Source organism: Schistocerca americana, chromosome 2 (genome assembly GCF_021461395.2).
Source record: "Schistocerca americana isolate TAMUIC-IGC-003095 chromosome 2, iqSchAmer2.1, whole genome shotgun sequence".
Classification (NCBI taxonomy): Eukaryota; Metazoa; Arthropoda; class Insecta; order Orthoptera; family Acrididae; genus Schistocerca; species Schistocerca americana.
In genome coordinates, this window is record NC_060120.1 from 616,486,920 (window position 1) to 616,514,243 (window position 27,324).

Consider the following 27,324-nt stretch of genomic DNA (forward strand, 5'->3'; position numbering starts at 1 on the left):
ATCTTTGTGAACTCTTGGCCATATCTCACTGTGTTGTTTATGTATGAACCCCTCTAATGCATATGTCAACTAAGGATTTACGTGGTGAACTGGAAGTGGGCATTCAGCACCTACTGGGCTCAGGATCCAGAATTTTGGTGGGTCGAAGAGCGCACATCTGAATTAATTCAATGTTCAGTTCATGCTCTGTAAAACAAACTTCTCCCTCAGAAAAATAGGCAGTTAGAAGGAAAAGAAGCATACTTGTCTTGAGGCTACTACACTACTGGCCATTAAAATTGCTACACCACGAAGATGACGTGCTACAGACGCAAAATTTAACCGAAAGGAAGACAATGCTGTGATATGCAAATGATTAGCTTTTTAGAGCATTCACACAAGGTTGGCGCCGATAGTGACACCTACAACGTGCTGACATGAGGAAAGTTTCCAACCAATTTCTCATACACAAACAGCAGTTGACAGGCGTTGCCTGGTGAAATGTTGTTGTGGTGCCTCGTGTAAGGAGGAGAAATGCGTACCATCATGTGTCCGACTTTGATTATAGCCTATCGCGATTACGGTTTATCGCATCGAGACATTGCTGCTCGCGTTGGTCGAGATCCAATAACTGTTAGCAGAATATGGAATCGGTGGGTTCAGGAGGGTAATATGGAACGCTGTGCTGGATCCCAACAGCCTTGTATCACTAGCAGTCAAGATGATAGGCACCGTATCCGCATGGCTGTAATGGATCGTGCAGCCACATCTCGATTTCTTAGTCAACAGATGGGGATGTTTGCAATACAACAACCATCTGCACGAACAGTTCGACGACGTTTGCAGCAGCATGGTCTGTCAGCTCGGAGACCATAGCTGCGGTTACCCTTGACGCTGCATCACAGACAGGAGTGCCTACGATGGTGTACTCAACGATGAACCTGGGTGCACGAATGGCAAAATGTCATTTTTTTGGATGAATCCAGGTTCTGTCTACAGCATCATGATGGTCGCATCCGTGTTTGGCGACATCGCGGTGAAGTGTGTATTCGTCATCTCCATACCGGCGTAATACCTGGCATGCTAGTATGGGGTGCCATTGGTTACACGTCTCGGTCACCTCTTGTTCACATTGACGGCACTTTGAACAGTGGACATTACATTTCAGATGTATTACGACCCGTGGCTCTACCCTTGATTCGATCCCTGCGAAACACTACGTTTCAGCAGGATAATGCACGACCGCATGTTGCAGGTCCTGCTGGGGCCTTTCCAGATACAGAAAATGTTCGACTGCTGCCCTGGCCAGCACATTCTCCAGATCTCTCGCCAATTGAAAATGTCTGGTCAATGGTGGCCGAACAATAGCTCGTCACAATACGCCAGTCACTACACTTGATAAACTGTGGTATCATGTTGAAGCTGCATGGGAAGCTGTACCTGTACATGCCATCCAAGCTCTGTTTGACTCAATGCCCAGGCGTATCAAGGCCGTTATTACGGCCAGAGGTGGTTGTTCTTGGGTACCGATTTCTCAGGATCTATGCACCTATATTGCGTGAAAATGTGATCACATGTCAGTTCTAGTATAATATATTTGTCCAAAGAATACCTGTTTATCATCTGCATTTCTTCTTGGTGTAGCAGTTTTAATGGCCAGTAGTGTAGGAAAATTGGTTCAAATGGCTCTGAGCACTATGGGACTTAACATCTGAGATCATCAGTCCCCTAGAAATTAGAACTACTTAAACCTAACTAACCTAAGGACATCACACACATCCGTGCCCGAGGCAGGATTCGAACCCGCGACCATAGCTGTCGCGCGGTTCCAGACTGAAGTCCCTAGAATCGCTCAGCCACACCGGCTGGCACTACTAGGAAAGTTACAGTTCCTGTGTCCATGCCAATTGCCTCAAATGGTCATGGCTTCAATGCCATTGCATCAAACATAGCCCCTTGAGTGCTTCCTGTCACTGCTGGACACACTCACCTCATCTTCGACTCTTGACAACAGAAAGAACAATCCTGACAGAGTCCTTGGTGCGGTAAATGCACTGGAAAATAAAATTACTAATTTCAAGGAGGTCCTCATGTAGCTGTGATGCTGGTAGGGAGTGCGTTGCGCAGTTGCGATGTCCTACCCCAAAGCAATCACATCAAGCACTTACTGCAGGAACACTTGGATGGTGGCCAGTGATGCTAGATTATGTGCAGAGGGATACAGAAACGAAGGCAGAGACCAGTTTGTGTCTGTTGCCTGCTGTGAGACACCATTATTCTTAGGAAACTGGCTGCCTTGTTAATCTCTTACCAAATGTGTTCACAGGCTATAACATTGCCTACAAAGTGCAGCTTCAAAAGTCAAAAGTAAATTATAGCATTGTGTCTGGGCTTGGCGTTTTTCATGCAACAACTACTGGATACTGTTGCTGCCAGTGACATGATCATGATTCGGTTTGTTGAGAGTTTGAGTAACGGTTACCAAAACCAGCAGATTGATCTGTATGTTTGCTTCAGAGTTAGTTCATTGGGCCAGGTTTTGATTAGATTCCTCACTTCAGTATTTTTCAGAAAAAGTGTTGCACGAGATTTAGTTGGAGGATTTGAGGCAGGTGCAGCCCAATCAAAGGTAAATCTGAAAAGCCAAGTTGTTCAGGCCTCCATGAATGGCCCTAATGTTACTAAGGCATTCATAACAGAACTGAAAGGCAAGCTTAAAGTAGAGGGTAATCTTTGACTTTGAAATATGTGGCTTGCATACAGTGCATGGTGCCCTTAAGACAGGTTGTACTAATTCTGGCTGGAACTTTGTTGAGTCAGTGAGAGCCCTGTATAATCTGTTTAAAAACTTTCCTTCCCTCCATGCTAATTTCCACAACATTACAGCTACCTCTATTTTCTTGGAAATGTTTGGAGCTGTTTGGTGGGTGGAGAATAAAATAGTGGCAGTTGGGCTCAGCAGATATTAATAACTGTTGAAAAATGTTTGAAGGAAGTAGAAAGGATAAAAAAGGAACAGAAGAAGGTAAAACTGAAACCTAAAGTCACTTCCGGACTTTCTGAGAGTCGTAACTAGTAGTGTGTGAGTCTTCAAGTGAAAGGTATCAGATGCCCCATTAGTTCCCTTTCTCTGTACTTCCCTCCAGTCGATGTTCTACATCTACATCTATACTCGGCAAACCACCATGAAGTAGATGGCAGAGAGTGCATGTTCAGAGAATTAATGAAAAAAATTTGTCAAGCCAGAAGTTTTGTTGAAACAGACTAACTTCAAAATAGATCTGAGTGGCAACGTAAATTAGTTGCAACATCAGAAACTGGACATCAGGTACAGAACCAAAAAAGCTCAGAGTCAATGTGACTTATCAGAGAAAGATATCATGGCACTATAGAATGAATGCCTTACTTTTATGAAGAGTCTGTAACTAAAATTCTGGATAAATCACCCCTGGTGTATTCCTCTACAAAGGACATCACGTGTTTTAGACCCAGAAGTGGCTATTAACACAGACATTAAGAAGAGGCAGTTAGATATAGCATTTTTTAAATTGCTTTGGTGGTTATGAGGCTGATGCCATTTCCCATGAGTTACAAAATCTGTTAGAGATAATGCCAATGAAGGAAATCCTCAAAGAACATGAGGGGGATCATGTTTGCTTCAGTCAGTTCTGAATGATGGTCTTCTGGTCTAAGAGTGATCATGAACATTTGAAGAGATTTATCAAACTTGCTTGCATTCTCTTCCATGGCAATGCCAGATTTGGAAGAGGTTTCTCTGACAACTTAATTTTGTTCAGAAATTCCGTGGAAGTGCCTCTCATAGCTCTTTGTGCTGTTCATGATTTGGTCAAGGTCACTGGGATGGTTGGATCTGTAAGCTTCATGAAGTGGTTAACCCACAGCTTCCTAAATGCACATGGTAGCTACAGTGAAGCAGTAGCAGAGAAAAGGGCAGATGAGAAGTCCTTGAAAGAAATGAGAGAAAGAGTTGAAGAGTAGAGAGAAGACAAGAGTGCCACAAAGTATGAAAACAAAACTCATGAAAAGTGCTGAGAAATAGATTTTTGTCAGACTGAAGTAGTAGTTCTATCAATAAAAATTACCTGCTTGTGACTTCACTTTATATTCATGTACATGTCCTTGCCAAATTAGTCTATTACTGTTCCTTCCATAATTGTTTTGTTCAAATTATTTTTTACTTTTATTCTTGGATATCCCTGAAAAAAGAGTAATTTTTTACTGAAGTAGATAATGCTCATTGTTTTTATGTCAGTGTAGTTTTCCTGTAATTGTTTTTGTTCGTGTCAAGTTTTACACAGAAAGATGATCAGCATCGGCTATAATACGATCAGTGCTAACCTTCTTTCTGTCCTGGATTACGTCATGGTCGTGGGGCACAATATTCTTGTGAGATCCAACCTGATTTTACGCATAATTCTATTGTCAGATTGTGGTGCATTTATGTCTGGGTTAAAATAAAACACACTCATTTTAAGGGCTTTTTTCCTTTTAACTCTGAGTATAGCCCCACCCCCACCCCAGTATGTTCCTGTGTTTTGACAAATTTTGTATATTTCGTCATAAAATTGATTAGGAACTAAGCACAGTTTGACCGTGGATAAATACAAAAATTGGCCTGGAAAACATATGGGATTTTTATTTATTTATTTATTTTTTACTTTATTTTATATATATTAGAATCACTGGACACCATGTTGTTTAACTTTCACTCATTACAAGTAAGATAGTTGTTTTTGTTAATTACATATTAGTTACGCAATTCATTTCATTTTTAGGACATTGACATTCCAGCAGAACCGTGGTTTTGGCCTGATGGTTGGTCACAAGAGGAAGAAAATGAGTCAGATGAAGAGGAGGAGGAGGAAGAAGAATGTGATGGGGATGAGGAGGAGGAGGAGGAGGAGAGCACTGAGGAAATAACATTTCAGGTTGCATTGCATTATTACATTTTCTTTTCCTTGAGACACTTGTGAAAAAAGTTTACATTAACAACATTTTATATTTATGTAAGGGCCTAAGATTTTATGATTTATTTTAAAGTGTCATTTTAAATAACAACTTTTGGTTACGTTATCATTTTGAGTTGTTAGAGATACTTAGGTTTTTAGAAATTATGGGGAAAATTACAAAAAAATAACAACTTAAAAAATAGTACCATGTAATGAAAGCCAAAGTGTTGAACATTTGCTGTATAAAACATAAAAGCTTAATTTCAGAAATATAGTTTATGAGACCTGAGTTAGTTGCAGTGTACACCATGTTTAAGTAACTTAATGGGAGTGCAGCTGGATGACATGATTGACAACTGCTGATATTTTGAAAAGCACACACACTGTCATTTTCAAGGAAAAACTGCAACAAGAAAGCATGGTGCAAGAGAGTTTAAACCTTAGTACGCAAGGCAATTCTGGAAAGATAAAAAACACACACACACTGTAAACACTAGCACCACCACACAAGATGACTGAGATCAAAGTTATCAACAGCAAAAATTAATAAACAACAGATGAGGAAGCATTACCTGTCCCTCAGTTTTTTTGACCAGAGAGAGAGAGAGAGAGAGAGAGAGAAGTATTCCACACAGGGTTTAAGCAGAAACCTCCATCTCCCTTTATAAGCCTACTTTCTAATTTAATTTCAACTACTTCCTTAATAACACTAACCAAATAGCTGGATGTGTGTGCCAGAATCTCAGTATTACATTTCCTGCTGTTGGGTGTGTGTTATTAAGGAATCAGTTGAAATTAAATTAGCAAGTTACCTTATAAATGGAAATAGACGTGTTTGCTTGGATTCTGGATGGGATCTTGCTCTCTTCCTTGTCTAAAAATGGAGGGACAAAGTTTATGCTACCTCACTCGTTGGTTTTGCAGTTGTGCTAGTGTTTACAGTATGTCTGTGTGTGTGTGTGTGTGTGTGTGTGTGTGTGTGTGGAGGGGGGGGGGGGGGGGGTTGGAAATGAGTGTGCATGTGCACGTTCTGTTGCGTGCACATTTCCCCTTGGTGCAGTTTTGCCTTGAAAATGACAGGGTCTGCCCCTGTCAAAATAGCGGCAGTTGACAAGATCAACTAGCTGCATTCCCATAAGTTATTTGAACAAAATTATTTATGTTGAGACCTAGAATTTATTTGAAGTGCAAAAAAAGTGTATCATTTGCTGCAGAGTGTGACTGTCTTTAGCTGCAATTCTGAAAAATTTTATGCTTTTAATTAGCTGTCTGTGAGATGCAGAAATGTGAATGTAATTCTATTGCAAAGCTGTTCTCAGTGTTGCAAGAGCCTAGAAAGGAGTAATGACACATCTACCAAGAGCATACCAAATAATGCTGTTTAGGATTTATGTCGGGCTCAGTTCACAGGTAAAGCAGTTGGCAGGCTTTAGTTTATTGGTACCCATATGTCAATTGACACTTTCTGCTGCCCATTCATTGTAATTTACTTTAAGAACATTATGGTACACTAATTACTGCTGACCGACATAACCCGAAGAATCTCTGGTTATTAGCAACTGGAGACATTCGTGATAGTAATTGTTTCACATTTCAGTAGCTTGTATATCTCTGAGTGCTCCTGGTATCTGCAGTGACATATGCAAAGCACTTCAAAGATTTGATTGAAATGTTTATCAGGTAGATAATTTCAGTGAAATATTATTAATGAAATGTAAAGCACACATACAAACTATCACATAGACTGCTTGATACAATCTGCTATAAAGTTGGAGGGCAGGTAGCATGATCCCAGATACGTAGTTTTTATTTATCATCAAAAATCTCAAATGTAGCAATGTTACACCACCCGTGTAATTACATCTACCATGAACAGTAGTGACTGGAATGATCAGGGCTTTTGTATATTTTTAATTTTAATCAGCATAATAGATACATATTCACACTTGTTTGCCTTCAAGGAAATTTATTTTGCTGTTCCTTTTTAACAAAAAGAAATACAAAAATTTTGCTTGTCTGCTCAGTTGTTGCCTGGTGCTAGCACCTAATAAATTTACATCTTTCTCACCTTTGAGTGCTTTGACAATTTTCTACTTAACATACTTCTTTTCCTTCAGTATTTGTCCTGTGAACATCTTGGAGCCCAAAAGCACCCATAATCTTGTATTGTGACATTACATTGTCTTCAGACCACCCCATTACTTGTGCGATTCATGTCGGCTAAAAAAGTACGCCGGAAACAAGACAGCAGACAAATGCCCATGTACTGTTAGGGCTGAAACAGAGAGGAAATGAAATTTCTTTGATGGCTCGCTAAAAGACCAGCAACCAATGGAACACGAGTGAGCACCAGTAAATGCAAGCAGAACGCGACTGAATGCTGTTTGCTCATGCTCACCTACCATTTACATCAGAGAAAAATCTGGTGTAAATCAGGCTCTGTATGTTTTGTGTAAGCCAAGCTGTATATGTTTTGTCTATATTAACTTGTGTGGTCACAAAACTCTGTGGAAAAGCAAGGAAACTGTATTAGTTGTACTACTGGAATTTGAAGAGAGAGAGTGTGGAAGGGGGGGGGGGGTTAACATCCCATGACCGATGAAGTTGAAGAGACGAAAACTGAGCGTAGATTCAGGGAAGATGATGGAGGAGAGCAGCTAATTTTCCTTCGAAAGGAACTATACTAGCAATTGTTGTAGGCAATTTAGGGAAAAAACTTGTTCTGGATGGCCAGATTGGGATTGGGACTGCCATTTTCCTAATATGGGTCCAGTGCTTCAGTACTGTGCCAGCTTACTTGGTGTCACGGGCAAAAGAGGATACTGCTGGTCCTACACATACACCATCTCTCTGCAAGCTTAGTCAGTTACACACTGCTAAGCACTCTTGAAGTGTCATAATTCCTTTGGGCCATGCCTTTTGGGTGCTGCAATTTTATCAAATGTTAGTGTGAAATTGTTGCAAACTTCTTTTCTTAGAATTACCTTGTGTATTTATCAGAGAACTATCTCATGAAGAAAACTTCTGAGTTCTTCTGGTTGGAAACAGGCTTGAGCTTTTCAACTCAGTTGACACAGGATAAGAAATCAGTGATGATAAGGCCATACTAGTATTACTGGATATTGCTGTAAAATGGAATGTGTAGAAAAGTAGGCAGATATTTCTTCTTAGAAAATGCAGCAATAAAGAGATTTCAGATTACCTGTGCACTCAACGTGAAATGTGTATCTGTGAGACTGAAAATGTTGAGTGTACATGGACAGAGTTCGGGTATCATACAATTTACTTTAGACAGACATGTGCTGAGCAAAGTTGTTCAGGGTAGAAAAAACCCACTGCGGTTCGACAAGTTTGTTAGAAATCTGCCGTATAAGCAGAGGTAGCTCTACTACAGATTTAAATGAAGCCAAAGCCTCAGAGGCAAACAAAAACTGAATGAAGCCAAAATTAGCCCAAGGAGAAACTTGCATAAACTGTTCAGTGAATTCAAAAATAAAATTCTATCTACTGATATGACAGAGAATGCCAGTAAGTTTTGATCTTCTGTTAACTCAGTAACTGATGAGTTATATGTCCAGACACTTTGTGACCATAATAGCAACGAAACTGAGAATGACAGAGAAAACCAAAATACTAAATTCCTTTTCCAAAACTGTTTGACTGAGGAAGATCGTACTATGGTTTCTCCTTTAAATTGTTACACAAATGTCCAAATGAAAGATATCAAAATAAGTGGCCATAGGATAGAAAATCAACTGAAATTATTTGACAGAGGAAAGATGGCTGGACTTAATATAATATCTATGCAATTCTACAGAGTAAATGAACGAGCTTGCTGCTGTTCCAGCAGCATTGTACCATAGTTTGCTACAGGAACAAAGCATTCCCAGTGATTGGAAAAATGTGTAGATCATTTCTGTTTTTAAAAAGTGTTGTTGAACAGACACTCAGAACTATAGGCTTATATTGCTGATGTCAGTATGTTGTATTAACATATCATGACACTTGTAGGTATCAAAAGTCTCCTTTGAGTGTATCAACGTGGATTCCAAAAACAACCATTGTATTTGACTTTTAAAAGGCATTGATAAGGTTCTGCATTGTTGCATAATGGACAAAACAGTAGTTTTGACGATATCGGACCAGTTTTGTGATTGCATTGAAGAGTTCCTAGCAAAATGGATCACAGTATGTCATTTTTAATGAAGAGAAATAGTCAGGCGCAAGAGTAATTATGAGTGTACTTGGAGTACACCCATAATTACTTACCAAACAAAAGCGCTGGCAGGTCGATAGACACAAACAGACACAAACACACACACAAAATTCAAGCTTTCACAACAAACAGTTGCTTCATCAGGAAAGAGGGAAACGTGGGAAAAAAAAAGAAATATATATATATATATATATATATATATGATGTGACTTACCAAATGAAAGTGCTGGCAGGTCGACAGACACACAAACAAATATATATTTCCTACGTGGAATGTTTCCCTCTATTATATATATATATATATATATATATATATATATATATATATATATATATATATATATATATATATAAAAACAAAGATGATGTGACTTACCAAATGAAAGTGCTGGCAGGTCGACAGACACACAAACAAACGCAAACATACACACAAAATTCAAGCTTTCGCAACAGACTGTTGCCTCATCAGGAAAGAGGGAAGGAGAGGGAAAGACAAAAGGATGTGGGTTTTAAGGGAGAGGGTAAGGAGTCATTCCAATCCCGGGAGCGGAAAGACTTACCTTAGGGAGAAATGTCTGCTTGTGTCTGTATATGTGTGGATGGATAGGTGTGTGTGTGCGAGTGTATACCCATCCTTTTTTCTCCCTAAGGTAAGTCTTTCCGCTCCCGGGATTGGAATGACTCCTTACCCTCTCCCTTAAAACCCACATCCTTTTGTCTTTCCCTCTCCTTCCCTCTTTCCTGATGAGGCAACAGTCTGTTGCGAAAGCTTGAATTTTGTGTGTATGTTTGCGTTTGTTTGTGTGTCTGTCGACCTGCCAGCACTTTCATTTGGTAAGTCACATCATCTTTGTTTTTAGATATATATTTCCTACGTGGAATGTTTCCCGCTATTTTTATATATATATATATATATATATATATATATATATATATATATATATATATATATATATATATATATATGACCTAATGGATAAGGTGAAAAGTTCCGTGAGATTTTTCACAGATGGTGCTGTTGTTTACAAAGAAGTCACAATTCTAGAAAATTATAGTAAAATGCAATAAGACCTTCAGAGGATCAGCACTTGGTGTAGAGAATGGCAGTTGATCATCAAAACAAACAAGTGTAACACAGTGTGCATAAAGGGACAGAAAGACCCATTATTATATGATACAGTTGTTGAACAACAACAGTCACACCTGTTAAATATCTGGGAATGTGTGTACAGAGAAATGTAAAATGGAAGGCAGGTGTTAGCAAGTGTGGTCTGCCCATGAATGAAGTGCCTTGCAAAACCCTCGTTTGGGCAACATAAGAATAATGCTCATCAGTCTGAGATCTGTATCAGTTAAGATTAATAGAGGATGTATAAAGAATGTCTAAAGATGAGTAACATGTTTCATATAAGTAAGCATGAAATTGTCACAGAGATACTAAGCAAACACCTGTGCCAGACACTTTAAGTGAGCTGTTGGGCATCACGATGCAGTTTACTGTTAAAATATTGAGAGCATACATTCCTAGACTAGTCAACAATCATACTGCTTCTCATACATTTGTCTTGGGAAAAGACCACGTAGGTAGATTTGATATCACATGGCGGCTTACCAACAGCTGCTCTTTCCATGGACCATTCACAGGTGGAATCCCCCTGCGGGTTCGGGGGTAAGAATAGGCCCGCGGTATTCCTGCCTGTCGTAAGAGGCGACTAAAAGGAGTCTCAAACGTTTCGGCCTTCTGTGATGGTCCCTTCTTGGGTTTGACCTCCTTTTTTCCAAATTTCCGTTGTTAGTGCATGCCATTTGGGGAAGGACACCTTACGTGGTGTTTTTTTATTGGTCCATCATGCACCTCCATCTTGCATGTTACCTATTGTCGTGTGGGGGGGACTACACCCAACATCTTCTGGGTTGTCTCCTTCTCGTCTTGTGCGCAATCTTCTTCTTAGCGCCCACGACAACTGTGGACCCTTTCAACACCTAAAATCCAGCACGGTAGCCAGTCCGTTGTGGTGGGGTCGTCATGTACCCTCTTGGTGGTAGCCCCCTGACCACGCAGGGATCGCACTACAGATGCCAGAGCTGTTTCCTCCCCATGCATGCCAAGGAGTATGTGCCCATCTTGTCTGGGGCACGGGGACTCCGGGCAGCGGGATATCGGCCAGGTACCTGTTGCTTTGGCTGGGTGGCGCCCTTGGGGAGAGCCCTCGTTCGGAGTAGGTGGCATCTGGGCGGATGTGGCGCAATGAAGCGCAATAAATCACACCAAGCTGGTGGTCGCACGGCCACCAGCGTCTCTAAGCGAGGTAGAGTAGACTTTGATGCTGCGCAATATGACCCTCAGTCGTTCCCCTCGTTGGCTGCGCCATGGGAGAGACGCCGATCTAGTGCCAAGCGGGAGCCTTACGTACCGCAATACCTTGTCTGCAGCAGGACTGATGGTGACTCCTTTCTTACGATGAAGCCTCTGTTTTTTGTGGAACACCTGGAGGATAAGTTTGGGGAAGTGGCGGGGTTGTCTAAAATGAGGAATGGGTCCATCCTCCTCAAGATGTCCTCCCCAGCCCAGTCACGAGCGTTGCTCTTGTGTGATAAGCTGGGTGACGTCCCTGTTACCGTCACTCCCCACAGTAGCTTAAATATGGTCGAGGGGATTATTTACCATCGTGACCTCTTGTTACAATCCGATGACGAGCTGAGAGCCGACCTGGAATGACGTGGTGTCCATTTTGTCCGTCGTGTACATAGAGGACCCAAGACTAACAGGGTGGCCACCGGTGCCTTTATCTTGGCCTTCGAGGGTGATGTCTTGCCCGAGAAGGTCAAGGTGATGGTTTACCGTTGCGACGTCAAGCCATACGTCCCTCCCCCGATGCGGTGCTTCCAGTGCTGGAAGTTTGGGCATATGTCCTCCCGTTGCCCATCCAGCGCTACATGTCGAGATTGCGGACGCCCCTCTCATCCTGATTCTCCATGTGCGCCTCCGCCTGTATGTGTCAACTGTGGGGAGCACCACTCTCCATGCTCGCCGGATTGCCCCGTTCTTCATAAGGAGTGGAAGATCATGGAATTTAAGACCCTGGACCGGCTTACTTATCGAGGGGCAAAACTGAAATATGAAAGGTTGTATCCTGCTTCCATTCGAACATCTTATGCTGCAGCCATGTTATCATCGCCCACGCGAGCGACGGTTGTCGCCTCATCTGTGCCGCCTTCAGTGGGCCCTCGGGGCTGTGCATCTCTGTCTGCCCCCCTCGTGCCTGGGGGCAAGCCTTCCTCTGTTGTCCCCTTAGCAGTTGGGGGCAAACCCTCTTCTGTCGCTCCCCCCACGCTTACTTCGGGAGTGCCATCTCCTCCAAAACCGGGGGGCTCGATCCCTCCCCCTCCCCCTCCTTCTCCGCCGGCGTTGCCTCTGCCGGTTCCTCTCTCGTGGAAGGAGTCCCTCGGGACTCTCCCTTCCTCCGTTTCTCCTCCTACCCAGCCGGATGTTTGCCAGTGGCTGAAGGTTCCGCCACCTGCTGGTCGTAGGGCTTCTGCGTCGTCGTCAGCCTCTGACGCTCCTTCAGAGAAGCTCTCCCAGCCCTCTCACCCTAAGGGCCGACGTGAGTAGAAGGAATGGAATGTGTCCAAGAAGAAGGACGTTCCGGCGGTTTCAGTACCGCCTGCTGTACATAGTTCTGGCTCCGGGGATGAGGTGGAGATCCTCGCCTCTGCCGCGGATCTCGCCCTCACGGAACCCTTGGGGGCCTTTCCTATGGACTCAGCTGACTCTCCCCCGGTGGCGGCAGTTGGCTCTGAGGCGCCGTCTGCCTCTTAGTCGCATTCACGCCCTCCCAGTCCCTTCCTGCTTCCATTCTCCAGTGGAACTGCGGCGGTTATTTCCGCCACCTGCCTGAGCTCCGGATGCTTCTGAGTGTTTCCCCTGTTCTCTGCATTGCTGTGCAGGAAACTTGGTTTCCGGCAATGCGGACCCCCGCCCTTCGCGGTTATCGGGGATACTATAAGAACCGCGCTGCCTGTCAACGAGCGTCAGGTGGGGTTTGCCTTTTTGTTCACCACTCTGTCTGTAGCTCGCCAGTACCCCTTCTGACGCCTTTAGAGGCAGTCGCTGCCAGGGTTGAGCTCTCGCCAGCTATTACTGTTTGCTCTGTTTACATTCCTCCAGATGGGGAGCTCCCCCAACATGTCTTGGCTGAGCTGCTGGCTCAACTCCCGCCACCTTTGCTGCTTCTGGGCGATTTCAATGCCCACAACCCTGTCTGGGGTGGGACTGTCTCCGATGACCGCGGTCGGGCCGTGGAGCATGTGTTGGCTCAGCTCGACCTTAGCCTCTTGAACACCGGTGCTCCCACGCATTTCAGTATGGCCCATGGCTCGTTCTCGGCCATCGATCTCTCTCTTTGCAGCCCTGGACTTGTCCCATCCCTCCACTGGAGAGTGCATCCTGACCTGTGTGGTAGTGACCATTTTCCCATCTATTTGTCACTGCCCCAGTGTTATTCTTCTGGGCGTCTGCCCCGCTGGGCTCTCCACAGGGCTGACTGGCCGGCTTTTACTTCCGCTGCAACCATCGAGTCTCCCCCACAGGGTGACATTGACGAGGTGGTCCGTGTCTTCACCACGTCCATCATTTCAGCGGCCGAGGCTGCCATACCCCGTTCTTCTGGCCTCCCTCGGAGGAAGGCTGTACCCTGGTGGTCGCTGGAGATTGCTGAGGCTATTCGCAACTGTCGGCGGGCTCTCCAGCATCATAGGCGGCACCCGACTTTAGAGACCCTCATCGCCTTTAAGAGGCTCCATGCCTTGGCCCGTCGTCTTATTGCACGGCGTAAGCAGGAGTGCTGGGAGAGGTATGTCTCATCCTTGGGCTCCCATGTCTCCCCCTCGCTCGTGTGGTCCCGGATCTGGCGGATTTATGGATACCAAACCCCTATGGGTGTCCCTGGGCTCTCCTTGGACAGCACTGTCTGCACGGACGCTGCCGCCATTGCTGAACGGCTTGCCGCGCACTTTACTAAGAGCTCTGCGACTGCATCTTATCCCCCCGCCTTTCGCTCTCTAAAGGAGCGAGCTGAGTGGACGCCTTTCTCATTCCACACGCGTCGTTCTGAAAAATACAATGCTCCTTTCAGCGAGAGGGAATTCCTCGCTGCCCTCGCCGATTGCCCTGATACAGCACCAGGACCAGACTGCATCCACGCACAGATGCTGAAGCATCTCCCCAGGGACTGCCAGCGACACATCCTCACCATCGTTAACCGCATTTGGAGCGAGGGCGTGTTCCCGTCGCAATGGCGAGAGGGTGTTATTGTCCCCATCTTGAAGCCCGGTGCGGACCCACTGGCGGTGGACACCTATCGTCCCATTACCCTCACCAACGTTTTGTGCAAATTGCTCAAACGTATGGTGGGGCGGCGTTTGTGTTGGGTCCTTGAGTCGCGCGGTCTCCTCGCTCCATCCCAGGGTGGCTTCCGTCGGGGCCGGTCTGCAGCGGACAATTTGGTGCGGCTGGAATCTGCTATCCGTACGGCCTTTGCCGGACGTCAGCATCTCGTTGCTGTATTTTTTGATCTGCGGAAGGCGTATGACACCACGTGGAGACACCACATGGGGGCATCACATCCTTGCTACGTTGCATGAGTGGGGTCTTCGTGGTCAGCTCCCGGCTTTTCTTCAAACCTTTTTATTGCGCCGCTCTTTCCGGGTGCAAGTGGGTGCCGCCTCTAGTTCATCTTATATACAGGAAAATGGGGTCCCGCAGGGCTCAGTGTTGAGCGTCTCCTTATTTCTAGTGGCCATTAATGGTCTGGCTGCAGCCGTGGGGTCGTCGGTGTCTCCTTCTTTGTATGCCGACGACTTCTGCATCTCCTTTAGCTCCACGACTACGGGAGTCGCTGAACGCAGGCTGCAAGTAGCCATTCGCAAGGCAGCATCTTGGGCTCTGACTCACGGTATTCAGTTCTCTGCAGCCAAGACTCGAGTTATGCACTTCTGCAGGCGTCGGACGGTCCACCCTCATCCTGAACTTTACCTTGACGGCCACCTGCTTGAAGTGGTGGACACTTGCCGCTTCTTAGGACTTGTGTTTGATGCCCGGCTCACTGGGTTCCTCATATTACTCAGCTGAAGCAAAAATGCTGGCGGCACCTCAACACCCTCCGCTGCCTGAGCCACACGTCTTGGGGTGCAGATCGCTGCACGCTGTTGCGATTGTACAGAGCCCTTGTGCAGTCCAGGCTTGATTATGGGAGCCTGGCCTATGGGTCTGCGTCACCCTCAGTGTTGACGATGTTAGACCCCATACACCACTGTGGGGTTCGGCTTGCAACTGGCGCTTTCCGTACAAGCCCTGTGGATAGTCTACTGGTGGAGGCCGGGGTTCCCCCGCTGCGGATTCGCCGCCATCGACTGCTCGCCGACTATGCTGTCCACGTGCATTGCTCGCCGGGCCATCCCAATCTTCGCCTGCTTTTCCCTGCCATGGTCCTCCATCTGCCAGAACGGCGACCTCGGTCTGTGTCTTTCCATAGCTGTCTGCGTCCAGTCCCTGCTGTCGGAACTGGTCTCGTTCCCTCTTCTGCCTCCCTTCCGGGTCCGTGCACTTACGCCTCCCTGGTGTTTACCCCGGCCGTCCGTCCATCTGGACTTGGCACAGGGACCCAAGGACTCGGTTCCGCCTGTGGCCCTCCGTCGCCGTTTTCTTGCGCTCCTCGCCTCATTTCCGGGGTGTGAGACTGTCTACACTGATGGTTCCCTGGTTGACGGTCGCGCTGCCTATGCTTTTGCTCACGCTGCCCATGTTGAACAGCGCTCCTTGCCGGCTGGCTGCAGTATTTTTACTGCAGAGCTGGTGGCCATATTGCGCGCTCTTGAGCATATGCGTTCCTGCTCAGATACGTCCATCGCCATCTGCAGTGACTCCCTGAGCAGCCTCCAGGCCATCGACCGCTGCTATCCCTCTTCTCCTCTGGTGTCCTCTATTCGGGAGTCTGTTTCCACCATTACCCGCTCTGGTCGTTCGGTGGTCTTTGTTTGGACGCCAGGTCACGTTGGCATCCCAGGGAACGAACGTGTTGACAGGCTGGCCAAAGGGGCGATCGACGCCCCAGCTTTGGAGATCGACGGCTCGCGATCAGCAGCTGGTGTTGCGCCGTAAGGTGCTTGGGATGTGGTCTGTTGAGTGGCGTGGCATGACAGCCCCGAATAAACTGCGGGCTGTCAAGGAGACGACCGATGTGTGGCGCTCCTCCCTGCGGGCTTCTCGCAGGGACTCTGTAATCTTGTGACGGCTGCGCATCGGCCATACCTACCTGACGCACGGCCATCTATTGCGTCAGGAGGATCCCCCCCTGTGTCAGTGTGGGTCCCGGCTGACGGTCGCCCACATTTTATTGGAGTGTCCCCGACTGCGCACCCTCCGGCAGTCTTTTAATCTCCCGGGCACTTTGCCTTTGATTTTATGTGATGATGCCTCCATGGCTGACAATGTTTTACATTTTATCCGTGGTAGTCCTTTTTATGGTTCCATTTAGGGGGGTCCTGCACCTTTCCCTTTCTGTGTCTTTTGTCCTTGCGTCTCTCAATATTTGTTGCTGTTTTGGTGTGTCGTCGGATGGTTGACTCTTTCCCTTTTTTTTTGTTCTTGTGGTCAGTCAACCAGTCTCCGGCCATCTTCTTTTCTTCTATTTCTTTCTGTCTGGTGTTTGTCTGTACTCTTCTTTTCTGTAGTGTTCGTTGCCTAATTTGTGTTCTTTAGTGCCTGGGGGGGAGTCTCCTTCCCCTTGGGGTTTTATCTGCTCCGCGACTTTGTCTCGCCTGTTTTTGGAATGGGGGACTGATGACCTTAGCTGTTTAGTCCCCCTTAAACATCCCAACAACCACCACCACCACCACAGGTGGAACAGGAAACGGGGGATGTGAGGGAGTGCATACAAAATATTTTATGCTATAAGATAGCTTGCTGAGTATGGATTTCATTATAGTTTATTTGTTACTATGTCTTGTGTGTTTTAGATTGAAAATGTTGTGAAAGGTGCAATAAATTTGTACTCCAAAAGTATCAGATGTATTTACTACTTCTTAATTATTGCTTTAATTTTGTTTCCCACTTTTTCTTCTAGACTCCAGAAAAACTGGAAATAATCACGTTGTATCTAAGAAGAACATATCACTATTGCATCTGGTGTGGAACAGAATTTGACGACGAAAAAGATATGCAGCAGAATTGCCCTGGAAGCACAAGGGCAGATCATTAGTAATCTTATAGTTATGAATAAATAAATAAATAAAAAGAAGCACTGGTCAACATCAGTCGACATAAGGTATGAAGTGTGGACATTGTTGATATGTGTTAGTTTCAGAACAATAAAATGCATATTCCAGGATAAAGTAGATACAATCAGCAGAACAGCACAGCAGTTAGAGTTGTTCATTTTTGTTTGAGAATGTGTTACCCACATTTGCTAGAATTCACAAAAACAAAGATCACAATATGGGTTGTTTGTACTACACTTTCCTGCCCTCAGTCATTCAGTTCACCGCAAGTGCATCAGAAAAGTATTCCATATCAATACACTCATCAAAATGTAAAATTATATACAAAAATTAGACACTGGAATTATTGCTACTGAAAAATATGAGTACTTACCAGTATGAAAGATGGCATTGAATACTGCATATACATTTTAGAAATCTGATGTTTTCTGAGTTGATCACCATTGCAATATGAAACTAGGCTTGGTTGATGCTGCAGCTGTCCTTGGGCTTGATTATTGTCCTCTATTACATTCTCATTATGTATGCATGATTACTATCTCATGCTCATCACACATAAATAGTGAAAAACTAGTTTTTGGATGTGGCTGTAAACCTTAGGCTGAAAACCTTTGTGCTGCAAAAGTATCAGATGTATTTACTACTTCTTAATTATTGTTTTAATTTGGTTTCCCACTTCTTCTTCTAAATTCCAGAAAAACTGGAAATAATCACGTTGTATCTAAGAAGAACATACCACTATTGCATCTGGTGTGGAACAGAATTTGATAACGAGAAAGATATGCAGCAGAATTGCCCTGGAAGCACGAGGGCAGATATGGCTTCCCAGCCATTGACCACCTTGTTCGAACGCACACGCTATGCCCGAACTCGTACGGGACTTGGTAGATTAATCTGCCACAAGTAATGAGTGTGATGGGCAAACATCTATTAGGCGCACTACGAACGTAGTGGTGTGCACATGTTGGGAATACGGATCTCACAGGGAATGGCAAGGGATAAGTCCCTACAAGCGCACTATCCTCTGTGCCCTCAGTGGCTCAGATGGATAGAGCGTCTGCCATGTAAGCAGGAGATCCCAGGATCGAGTCCCGGTCGGGGCACACATTTTCAACATGTCCCCAATGATGTATATCAACGCGTGTTTGCATCTAGGGTGTCCATTGAATTATCATTTTAACCTTAGAACCCTTTCTGTACCTGAATATGCTCCAGCTGTGAGAACAGTAAGCCTTTGCAATATCTAAAAATGTGTGTTAATGAGAGGGATCAACCTTTAGTGCAACATTTTGCACTTTATTTCTTTGTCAATAGGAACCAACCCCAATGTTATTCAGTCAACTTAAATATCTAAGTGCATGCCATCAGTGGACAGGATGGAATAAGAATATGGAAAGGATAGATCACTCCTTGCTACATAGAGGGGGCATTGATGTCCATACTGGCACAATGAAAGAGACTGCTAAAATATTAAACTTTAATACAAAGTCCTTCTTTTGAAATAACAGGTACAGTAGTGAAAGAGTGATTTAGCAACCCTGTGGGTGATTTTGGCATGTTACATTTGGAATCAGAAAACGAGAGTGGTGCCATTTGGACATCCGACTTGTGCCATTGACCCTGATATTGATGTTCAATTGAGATGGCATCATGGACTACTGAACAATGCACTGTTACCGTGAATGTGTTTTACAAGAACGATGACATCTGTACGGCCACTCAGCACGTATTTCATGCTCAATACAATCTCGCATGTCAGCCCAGTCCTGTCGCCGCATGTGAGTGCAGAATTTTGGGAAAACCTGTGTTACGGTGCAAAAGAGTGGTGGAAGTGCAAAATGTGTATGCGCACCAGAAATCTCACAAGAGTGGAAGAAACCTTCATCCAAAGTCCCTTGTGTTCTGCCCACAAGCATGTACTGCAATTTGACATATTGGATCACAGTGAACAATGAATATTGTAAAAGGAACTGCAATACCACCCATTCAAAATCCAGGTAGTGCAAAAACTGAATGTGGATGACCTCCCAAAGAGACTAAGTTGTTGCCAAGAATTGTTGGAACTCACGAACGACAACACAGGCCTGTGTGACAATCTGATCATGAGCAGTGACGACAATTTTTGTGTGTCAGGCTTTTCTTTAACAAGCGATACTTCAGATACTGAGCACCTGAAAATCCTGAAATGGTTCATGAAAAGTCACTTCACAGCCAGAAAGTGGTAGTGTGCCGCAGTGTATCATCATTTGGAATCAGAGGGCCTTATCAGTTTGAAGATGATTATGGCAATGCTGTTACTGTGGATGCAGATCATCATCTTCACATGTTGATCCATTTCCAGGTGTGGCAGCCTGCTGATCTTCCTGCAACAGCAAACACGTTCTTCCAACCTCACAGGACCATGTGCCATATTCATGGCATTCCATTAACACACTACAGAACATCTTTTCTCATTATCTCGTCTCCAAGAATGAGGACATTTCCTGTCTTCAAAGATCCCTTTACCTTTCAGCGTGTGATTTCTTCTTTTGGGGTCATTGTCCAGTGTGACCCATGGCACACCATCCAGGAACTGAAAGATCAAATTCGGTAGGAAATTAATCAAATTCCATTGCCAGTTCCGCAAAGAGCGATGTCTAACTTCAGAAAAAAAATTGAAATGCGTGTGAAGGGAAATGGCGGCCACCTACATGATGTCATTTGCAAGTGATCGTCATTTTAACTTGCAAGCATTGTAAATTCATGTTGTATTTTTTTTAAACTGCTGTGGACAAATTTTTATTGCCGGTGGAGGTTTGAAAACCACCTTTTTCCCTGCCACACCTGTTAGAAAAAACACACAAGCACAACTCTCACCCACATGGCTACTGTTCCAAGGTGATTGAAAACAAACAAACACACACACACACACACACCATATTAGATGGAAAATGAAAATTCTAAAATGCAGAGTGTATATGACTTGGGAGATCCGGGAAAAACCCGGGAATTTTTTCATCTGGGAGAAAACCGGAAAAAAACCAGGAATTTTCCATTGTTTTTGTTTTCAGTTAAATTTTTGTAATTTTGATGGGTAAGAACCAATACTCTAACAAAGGATATTACTGTGTCCCACTACTGCAAAATAATACTGCAGGAATAGAACATGAACAAGAGAAAAAACGAAAATAAAACTTAAATTGCAAAGGAAATGCACCATATACAGCAAGAAAACGCAGTGCTCATACAAGCGTTTGTCAGCAGAAAAATGTGTCAAAGGCCTTAGGAAGACCATGCAATGTTGCGTAACAACAAATTGCCTCTGATCAATGTGACGTCACAACTATTTACATTAGATTCGTTTTAGCAGTTACGAGCAGGATCATGCACATGCGCAGTTGAGTAGTACCTTCTTCCGCTTCTGGCTACAGAAATGTGGCTGTTGGCTGTGCAAGCAGTCGCAGCAAGCAGCTAGATGCTACCGGGAAATTTTACTGGAGCGCCCAAGCTGCCAGATTCATGCATGCGCAGCAGGCCCAGATCTAGGGGGGCGGCAAATTCATATTCTTGAGGGGAAAAAAAACCTTGTTTCACAAAGCAACTAGCATCCAGCGCACATCAGTCTATCAATTATTCGTATGACTTTGAAACACATTCCTGTTGGTTTTTGAACATTTTGGAACACATTCTAAGTTGATTTCTGAATGAGTCATAAGTTGATTTGTGAATGCGTGAATAGTGTACATGATGTGTCTGTCAGGGGAATCCTCGTCACATGTAGAAACAAACTTTCCTACAGACAAAAGGGGCTGTATGAGCTGAGTGGAGTAAGACCAAATGGATGAATGCCAACCTCTTTCTGATTGTGTGGTTGATTGGGTTTACGAATTACCAGCTTTGTTATAATTACTAGTGAAATCCATAGATTCAGACTACAGGAGTGGACATAAATGAATAACAGGTAAGAAAGATTACGTATTACCTTCTCAGTGTATCCAAGAAAATAAAATTTTGACAGAAAATTTTTGGCCGGATCGCTGTACTAGTAAGGGCCAGTTGTACAGTTCCCGGCTAGCAGTCGCTTTAAGTTCTTTTCTGGAAGAAGCAAGGAAAATGCATTGTACAAACATGTATCAATCCCTAGCTGGAGAATAATCGCAGGATAACTAAACCGGTGATTCTGGCAGGTTAGTGAAGTTAACCGGCGAATAAGCTTTGACATTGGCAGGAATAGTTACAGAATTAGTGATGACAAGACATTGTTAGAACGAGGAAGGTGAAGAAACGTGGACATCACACAAATTATGGAACAATATGACAATTCCAAGTTTGTATAAAAATTTTGTACTACTACTTTTCGATCTCATGCCTGAGAAACTGGAGCGTATGAATGAAGTGTGAAACTATTTCCTAACATAAAGCTTTTTGCTTGTAGTGGGCCTAATAGGCATTTGATATTGGTACTTTGTGAATTATATTCAGTCATTACAAAAAAGACCGTTTGTGCCAAAACAATCTCCTTTATTTGGTATGTGTTACAATTGTTGCAGTATTAGAAAGGCCTATTTTGTTTTATCTAGTAGACAGTGACAAAATAGACGTAATCAGATCGGGAAACCACACCATTCTTGGGTCCTATTTGTGTTAACAGATTTTTCAGTATTAGACAACAACATTTCGACTTTGCATGTGGCAAACTGTTTGACGAACTTTGATGAGGTAATAGATTCTTTCGCAGAAAGGAAAGAACGCCATGTAAAGCTGTAGAAAGATTAGAGAGGAAAAAATTCTAGGATCTAAGGATTGAAGAAATATGTATTGCCTTGCTTGTCTCATGTCTCTACTGGGTTTATGTATCCTATATTTAATTTCATGTCACACAAAGCAGCAAGTTGTTAACTGATAGTGAATAACAAGTGCAAATTTTCTGAAGAGTTCTTTAAAAAAAACTCAAGGGAGTGTCGGGATATTGCCCCGGTTTGGAAATATCGTAGATCTGGGGCTGGTGCGCAGAGCAGTCGAGTTACAGTGGGAAAGTGGGTAGTCTCCACGTGACCCATGTTTACATTTAGTGATTTTGCTGTTTCCTCTTCGTTTACTGCTCTCACGTCAAATGAAAACAAAACAGATTTCTGTGGTCGGGAGTTATCAAGTGAATTAAAATACATTTACATAATTATGGAAGGCTAAAATGTGTTATTACTTGCAGATTTTATTTAATTTTTTTTCCCACCTTTCTGAGAGTCAAGCATTAATTGCCTTGCAGAACAATGAAGTTATTTTTGATGGTTTGCTGAAGAAATTTTCTTTTATTAATCTTTCCACTGAGGCAGACAATATATTTGAAACAAAATGCTTAATTCCACTCAATGTTCGCTGCATTTCAAGTGCACATTTTCAACTTCTAGTACATATGGCACTATGCCATAATAAAGAACCAAACATGACATAACACAGTACTGGTACTCCAAAAAAATTTCCATCCCGAAAACCACATAGAAAAGCTTAATATCAGGTCATGGCCTACTTCACTGGGAATCTGGACATACAAATGTGCACTTTTAAATGTGCACCTTTTAGTATGGGTCACAAAACTCCGATGCTCTTGGAGTATCCTCTGATGTCTTGTTTCTTTTGTGACATAATGTAAGATCTTTTAATGTTTTACACTTAAGAACATATGAGCTCCCTATGACATCGTAGCTGTGCAAGCGCAGTGACGCCTGCCATCTGGCACTCTCTGGCAACTGCAGAAATGAACCTATTTCTAACAGTTTGGGGAAAATATTCCGAATGGTGGTTTGAAAAGCATTACCATCAAAGTACCATTCTGGCAGTTACATCGGAACTATGTGCAAGAATGTACAATGAATTTCTTAAATCACAGAGCATTTGACTCTCATTTAAAAATCAAATCTTTGATGACGAGCCATTTAGATGAATTTTGATCCCAGAATATCAGACATTCATGTCGTTATTAAAAATTGTACTGGCACATTTGTGTGATATAATCTTAAATTGTAATACGCGCGTAAAAGACCAACATTATATGTGAAAGCTTAGCTTCTCTTGCAGCGTATTTATCTTCGAGACCAATATTATACATGAAAGCTTTGTGGTTTGTGTAGCAACACTATGTATATTAATTTAAACCATTAACTTTTTCTGTTTGTGTGTTCGCGTTACTTAACAGTGATGTTGCTATTGACTGACTACATCACGTGTCCTAAGCTCTGAATACCCGCTGTCATCGGCTGGCGGCGAGATCACGTGACATGAACTATGACTGGCTTACAAAAGCGCATCGCAATCGCAATTTCAATGCTTTGGAAAGTAACATGTGGTGTTTGGTGGAATTCGAATTTATACTTTCATAATACGAAAATATGCAGGGTACATGTTGCTGCACATCAAAGATCTTTCCAAAATGCATTTTTTCCCTGTGTTTCGTTTTCTAAAGCACCGGGAAATTCTATGCCCTGCAGAGTGAAAATCTCATTATTTGGACAGTTTAATAATATCTAAACTGGTTTTATATACCATTTTGTAATTGTGAATGAGAGGTAGATTAACTAGTTTGAGTCAGTAACGAAACAGTCATCAGAGCAAAAGGTGTAAATCGGTTGTCTTGCACCAAAAATGTTGGTGTCAGTTTAACCAGCTGAGAAATTTATGGTCAGTGTTTTTTGGAGTAGGGAAGATATTCTTCTTAACGCTTACCTTGAAACGGCCAAAACAATAACTAATAAAAATTACACACACATTCAATATCAACTGGATGTCAAAATACATGAAAAGAGGCATGGACTGAAAAAACTGAAAATATCAATGTTCTTCAGGGTGGAATGCATGTCCACAAATATGCTGTGGCTCTGGGAAAACTGGAAGATTTGATGCATGATTAGTTGTAACACCTATCCTGGTCATAAAATTTGACACCCACTTGACTGCACCTGATCCTGAATCTGAAGCAATCGGATTCTTAAAAAACATTTCTAGCTGAATGAAAAGTTTATGGCAACCATAGAAGGATATTTTGCAACCCTTTTAGAATCGCATATCTTGCTACAACTTATTACAAAAACATTGAAAAATAAATGCATTTTTTTACTCAATCAACATATTTCACTTGCAGCTCAAGAAATTTTCTCATTACTATAATAAAGCTGTGCTGTGATTATCATTAATTATATGTGATTTTTTTCGTTCGTCTTTTACAGTGACTTGTTCTCCATGTGTAATCAAGTTGGCTGTCAAAAATTTTAAAAACAAATTGTAATTTTCAGGCAAATGATGAATGTGTTAGGGGAAACTCTTTCTATATACACGTAATCTCAAGAATGTGTGATATTGGTAGTTAACAATTAAAGTACCTGAGCTATGAACTTTGTAGTGCTGCATAGATTCTTTAGATGGTATGCTTATGAAGATGGTTCAGATGTACTGCTTCAAAAGAATTAGTTTATGCGCAATATTGCAACATATTTTTAATTTTTGTCTTATGACAAAACTTGGTTTCTTAAAACCATATGCCAGTAACTGCTTCAGCAATGAAAACACGACATAATCATTTATGTGGCAAAAGGGTTTTGTAGGTAGGATAGCATCTTTGCTTCTCTCAAAAACCGATCTGTGAAGAACCATTTAATATAATTGTAGTTGTTTATTGTATTTCATTATGACATAACTTCGAATACTTGTATAGAACTTCACAATTCAGAAATATTGTAACATAATGATTTTAAGAGAATGTTATAGTTTAATATTATTCATTGAAAATAGTGTTCAAAATAAAACACAAAGGATCTTTGAACAGAACTGTTAGTGCAAATGTCCCTCAGATGGTTGCAATTAGATCAGGAGAGTGACTATGCGGTCATGAGGCTTGCATGTTTCCTAGTCCCTATTTACTGTACAACATATTTTCTGGCATGTGAGTAAAAGGAAGGTAGATATCTAGGTCATCTAAAGGAGTGTTCAGTATCATACTGAAGGTGGAGGGTTAAAAGCTGACCTTATTTAAGTGCCTTAAGAAAATAACAGAAAAGTTAACACAGGCTAACTGGATGGGGATTGCGCTCTCTCTAATGTGATGCCGCTGTATCGCTTCAGTCAATCATGATCTTACTGATTGAAGACTTCGTGAATGGCTTATACATATAAAATATTCACTGAGCAATAGATGGGAGTATGAAAACATAGTTTTCAAGTGTTAAAGATTCAGACCTAAATTCTATTATGACAAGATGCAGATCACAGAGGACAAGGTTATTGCAATAACAGAACAGAAAAGGCACTGCAGCCCAGGGCATCAGTTATAAAAGGCTGCTCAAAGTCTCCTTGGAACAGTACAATTTAGTCATGAAACATTACAGATAAATTTTGTTGCCACATCACAGATATGCTCTGGTAACATTTGATATTGTAGTGTAGTGACACCTTTTCAATGAGGAATGGAAAATTAAGATGAGTGGCTCCTTTTACCTGTGTCATGGTTTAAACCAATCCTCTTTTTCAGGGGAAAAAAGTGTAAAGGTAAATGGTGAAACTTCTTGTAAATGGTCGCATGCTGAAACTGTGCTATCATCAGCATTAGTCCCTTCTTCAAATAGTCACACAATTCGTAGATAACAAACAGCATTTCATTAGGCTCATAGTGTACAACATAATGCACATAAAAAAGACCCTGTTTAGAAGGAGACAAGTCTGCAAAATTTTGACTCAGGTCGACCCCCCCCCCCCCCCCCCTCCCCCTCCCCGCAAAGAATCAGTGGTATTGGATCTGCCATAGTGTGGTTTTTATGTGACTTTAATATTGATCATGTGTCAGTACGAGATGAACCAAGAGAAAAACTTGACGGGAAGATCAAAATCAAGCTGTAAGTGCTCCACGAAGCCAGCGGTGTTGGCAGAACAGTTTACAGCAATACTGGCTTTCATGGCCAATATTTGCATCTTTGGTAATTTTTGTAGTAGGGGCAGTAGGCCATGGTCCAAGGCTTGTTTCTGTGCCTTGCATTTCACTTCAAACTGCTGGAGACAGCAGCAGAGACTTTAAAGACACGGGTAGTAGTTTAATGCTTAAACCAGCTCAGAAAGCCAAATTGTGAGCATATACTTCATCCAGGTAGTGGTCATGTTTTGTCTTCAAGAGCGCACTGCCTGAGATCACAGAGTCATTTTGACATGTGCTATGAAGCTTGTACTGAGGAATAGTTGGTGCTCTTTACTTTAGTTAGCCCTAAGGCCACAACCTATCTAAAGGCACTGTCCTCCTTTATTAGATATTTTTGTGCTTTTGAATTTCTGTGGCCTCTCTGTAAATCCTAGCATAGTAATGGTAGGACTTTGAAAACCGCACTATTAGATAAACAAATTTGGTAGTACCCTGGTCCCAGCGCATGATCTCCCATTGCTGATTTGTCTGTTTTCTCTTGACAAAAGTTGCTCCTGTGTTTTTTAAGTGGGGTGTTAATACTTGTTTTTGTAGTTCGTATATACATGTGATCATGTGTGCAAGGGATATTGTACACTGCTGCTATGCAACCTGCCAACGTAGCGCCTTTGCAGTGTTCAAATATTCACACACTGTTCTTGTCAGTTTAAACACTATGTCAGTACAGTGTGTCCTCTTAGCACACTGCTAATTTTATAAATGGGAGGAAAACTTTTCCTTTTTCTGGTTATTTTTTGCTAAAAGCTCCAGATTTTTAGGATGCAGCGCTTATTTATCTTTTTGCCAGATAAGCCATTTTCTTTTGAAAGTAATTAGGCAGTCCATGTCAAGTCATCCAGGCCATGACACCCATTATCTGGTTGTGAACTGAGGTTCTGTGTACTGCTTTTGTATCTAATATCATGAACTTTTGCCAGTTTTTATTGCTTTATATACATTCTGTTGGT

General features: G+C 42.9%; 1 protein-coding gene across 2 annotated transcripts in view; it reads left to right on the plus strand.

Moving 5' to 3' along the window:
- LOC124596556 (G patch domain-containing protein 11) overlaps positions 1 to 27,324 on the plus strand; it is a 132,757-nt gene that overhangs the window by 73,905 nt on the left and 31,528 nt on the right. The window contains exons 4-5 of one of the 2 annotated variants that reach the window (XR_006978319.1): positions 4,776 to 4,928; positions 17,289 to 17,489. Coding sequence is in view for 1 of the 2 variants with exons in the window: in XM_047135742.1 (XP_046991698.1) it covers positions 4,776 to 4,928; positions 17,289 to 17,423 (288 nt within the window). In the remaining variant the exon portion in view is untranslated. Of the gene's footprint in view, positions 1 to 4,775; positions 4,929 to 17,288; positions 17,553 to 27,324 lie in introns of those variants that run through there. The other variant, XM_047135742.1, reaches the window with a different exon arrangement.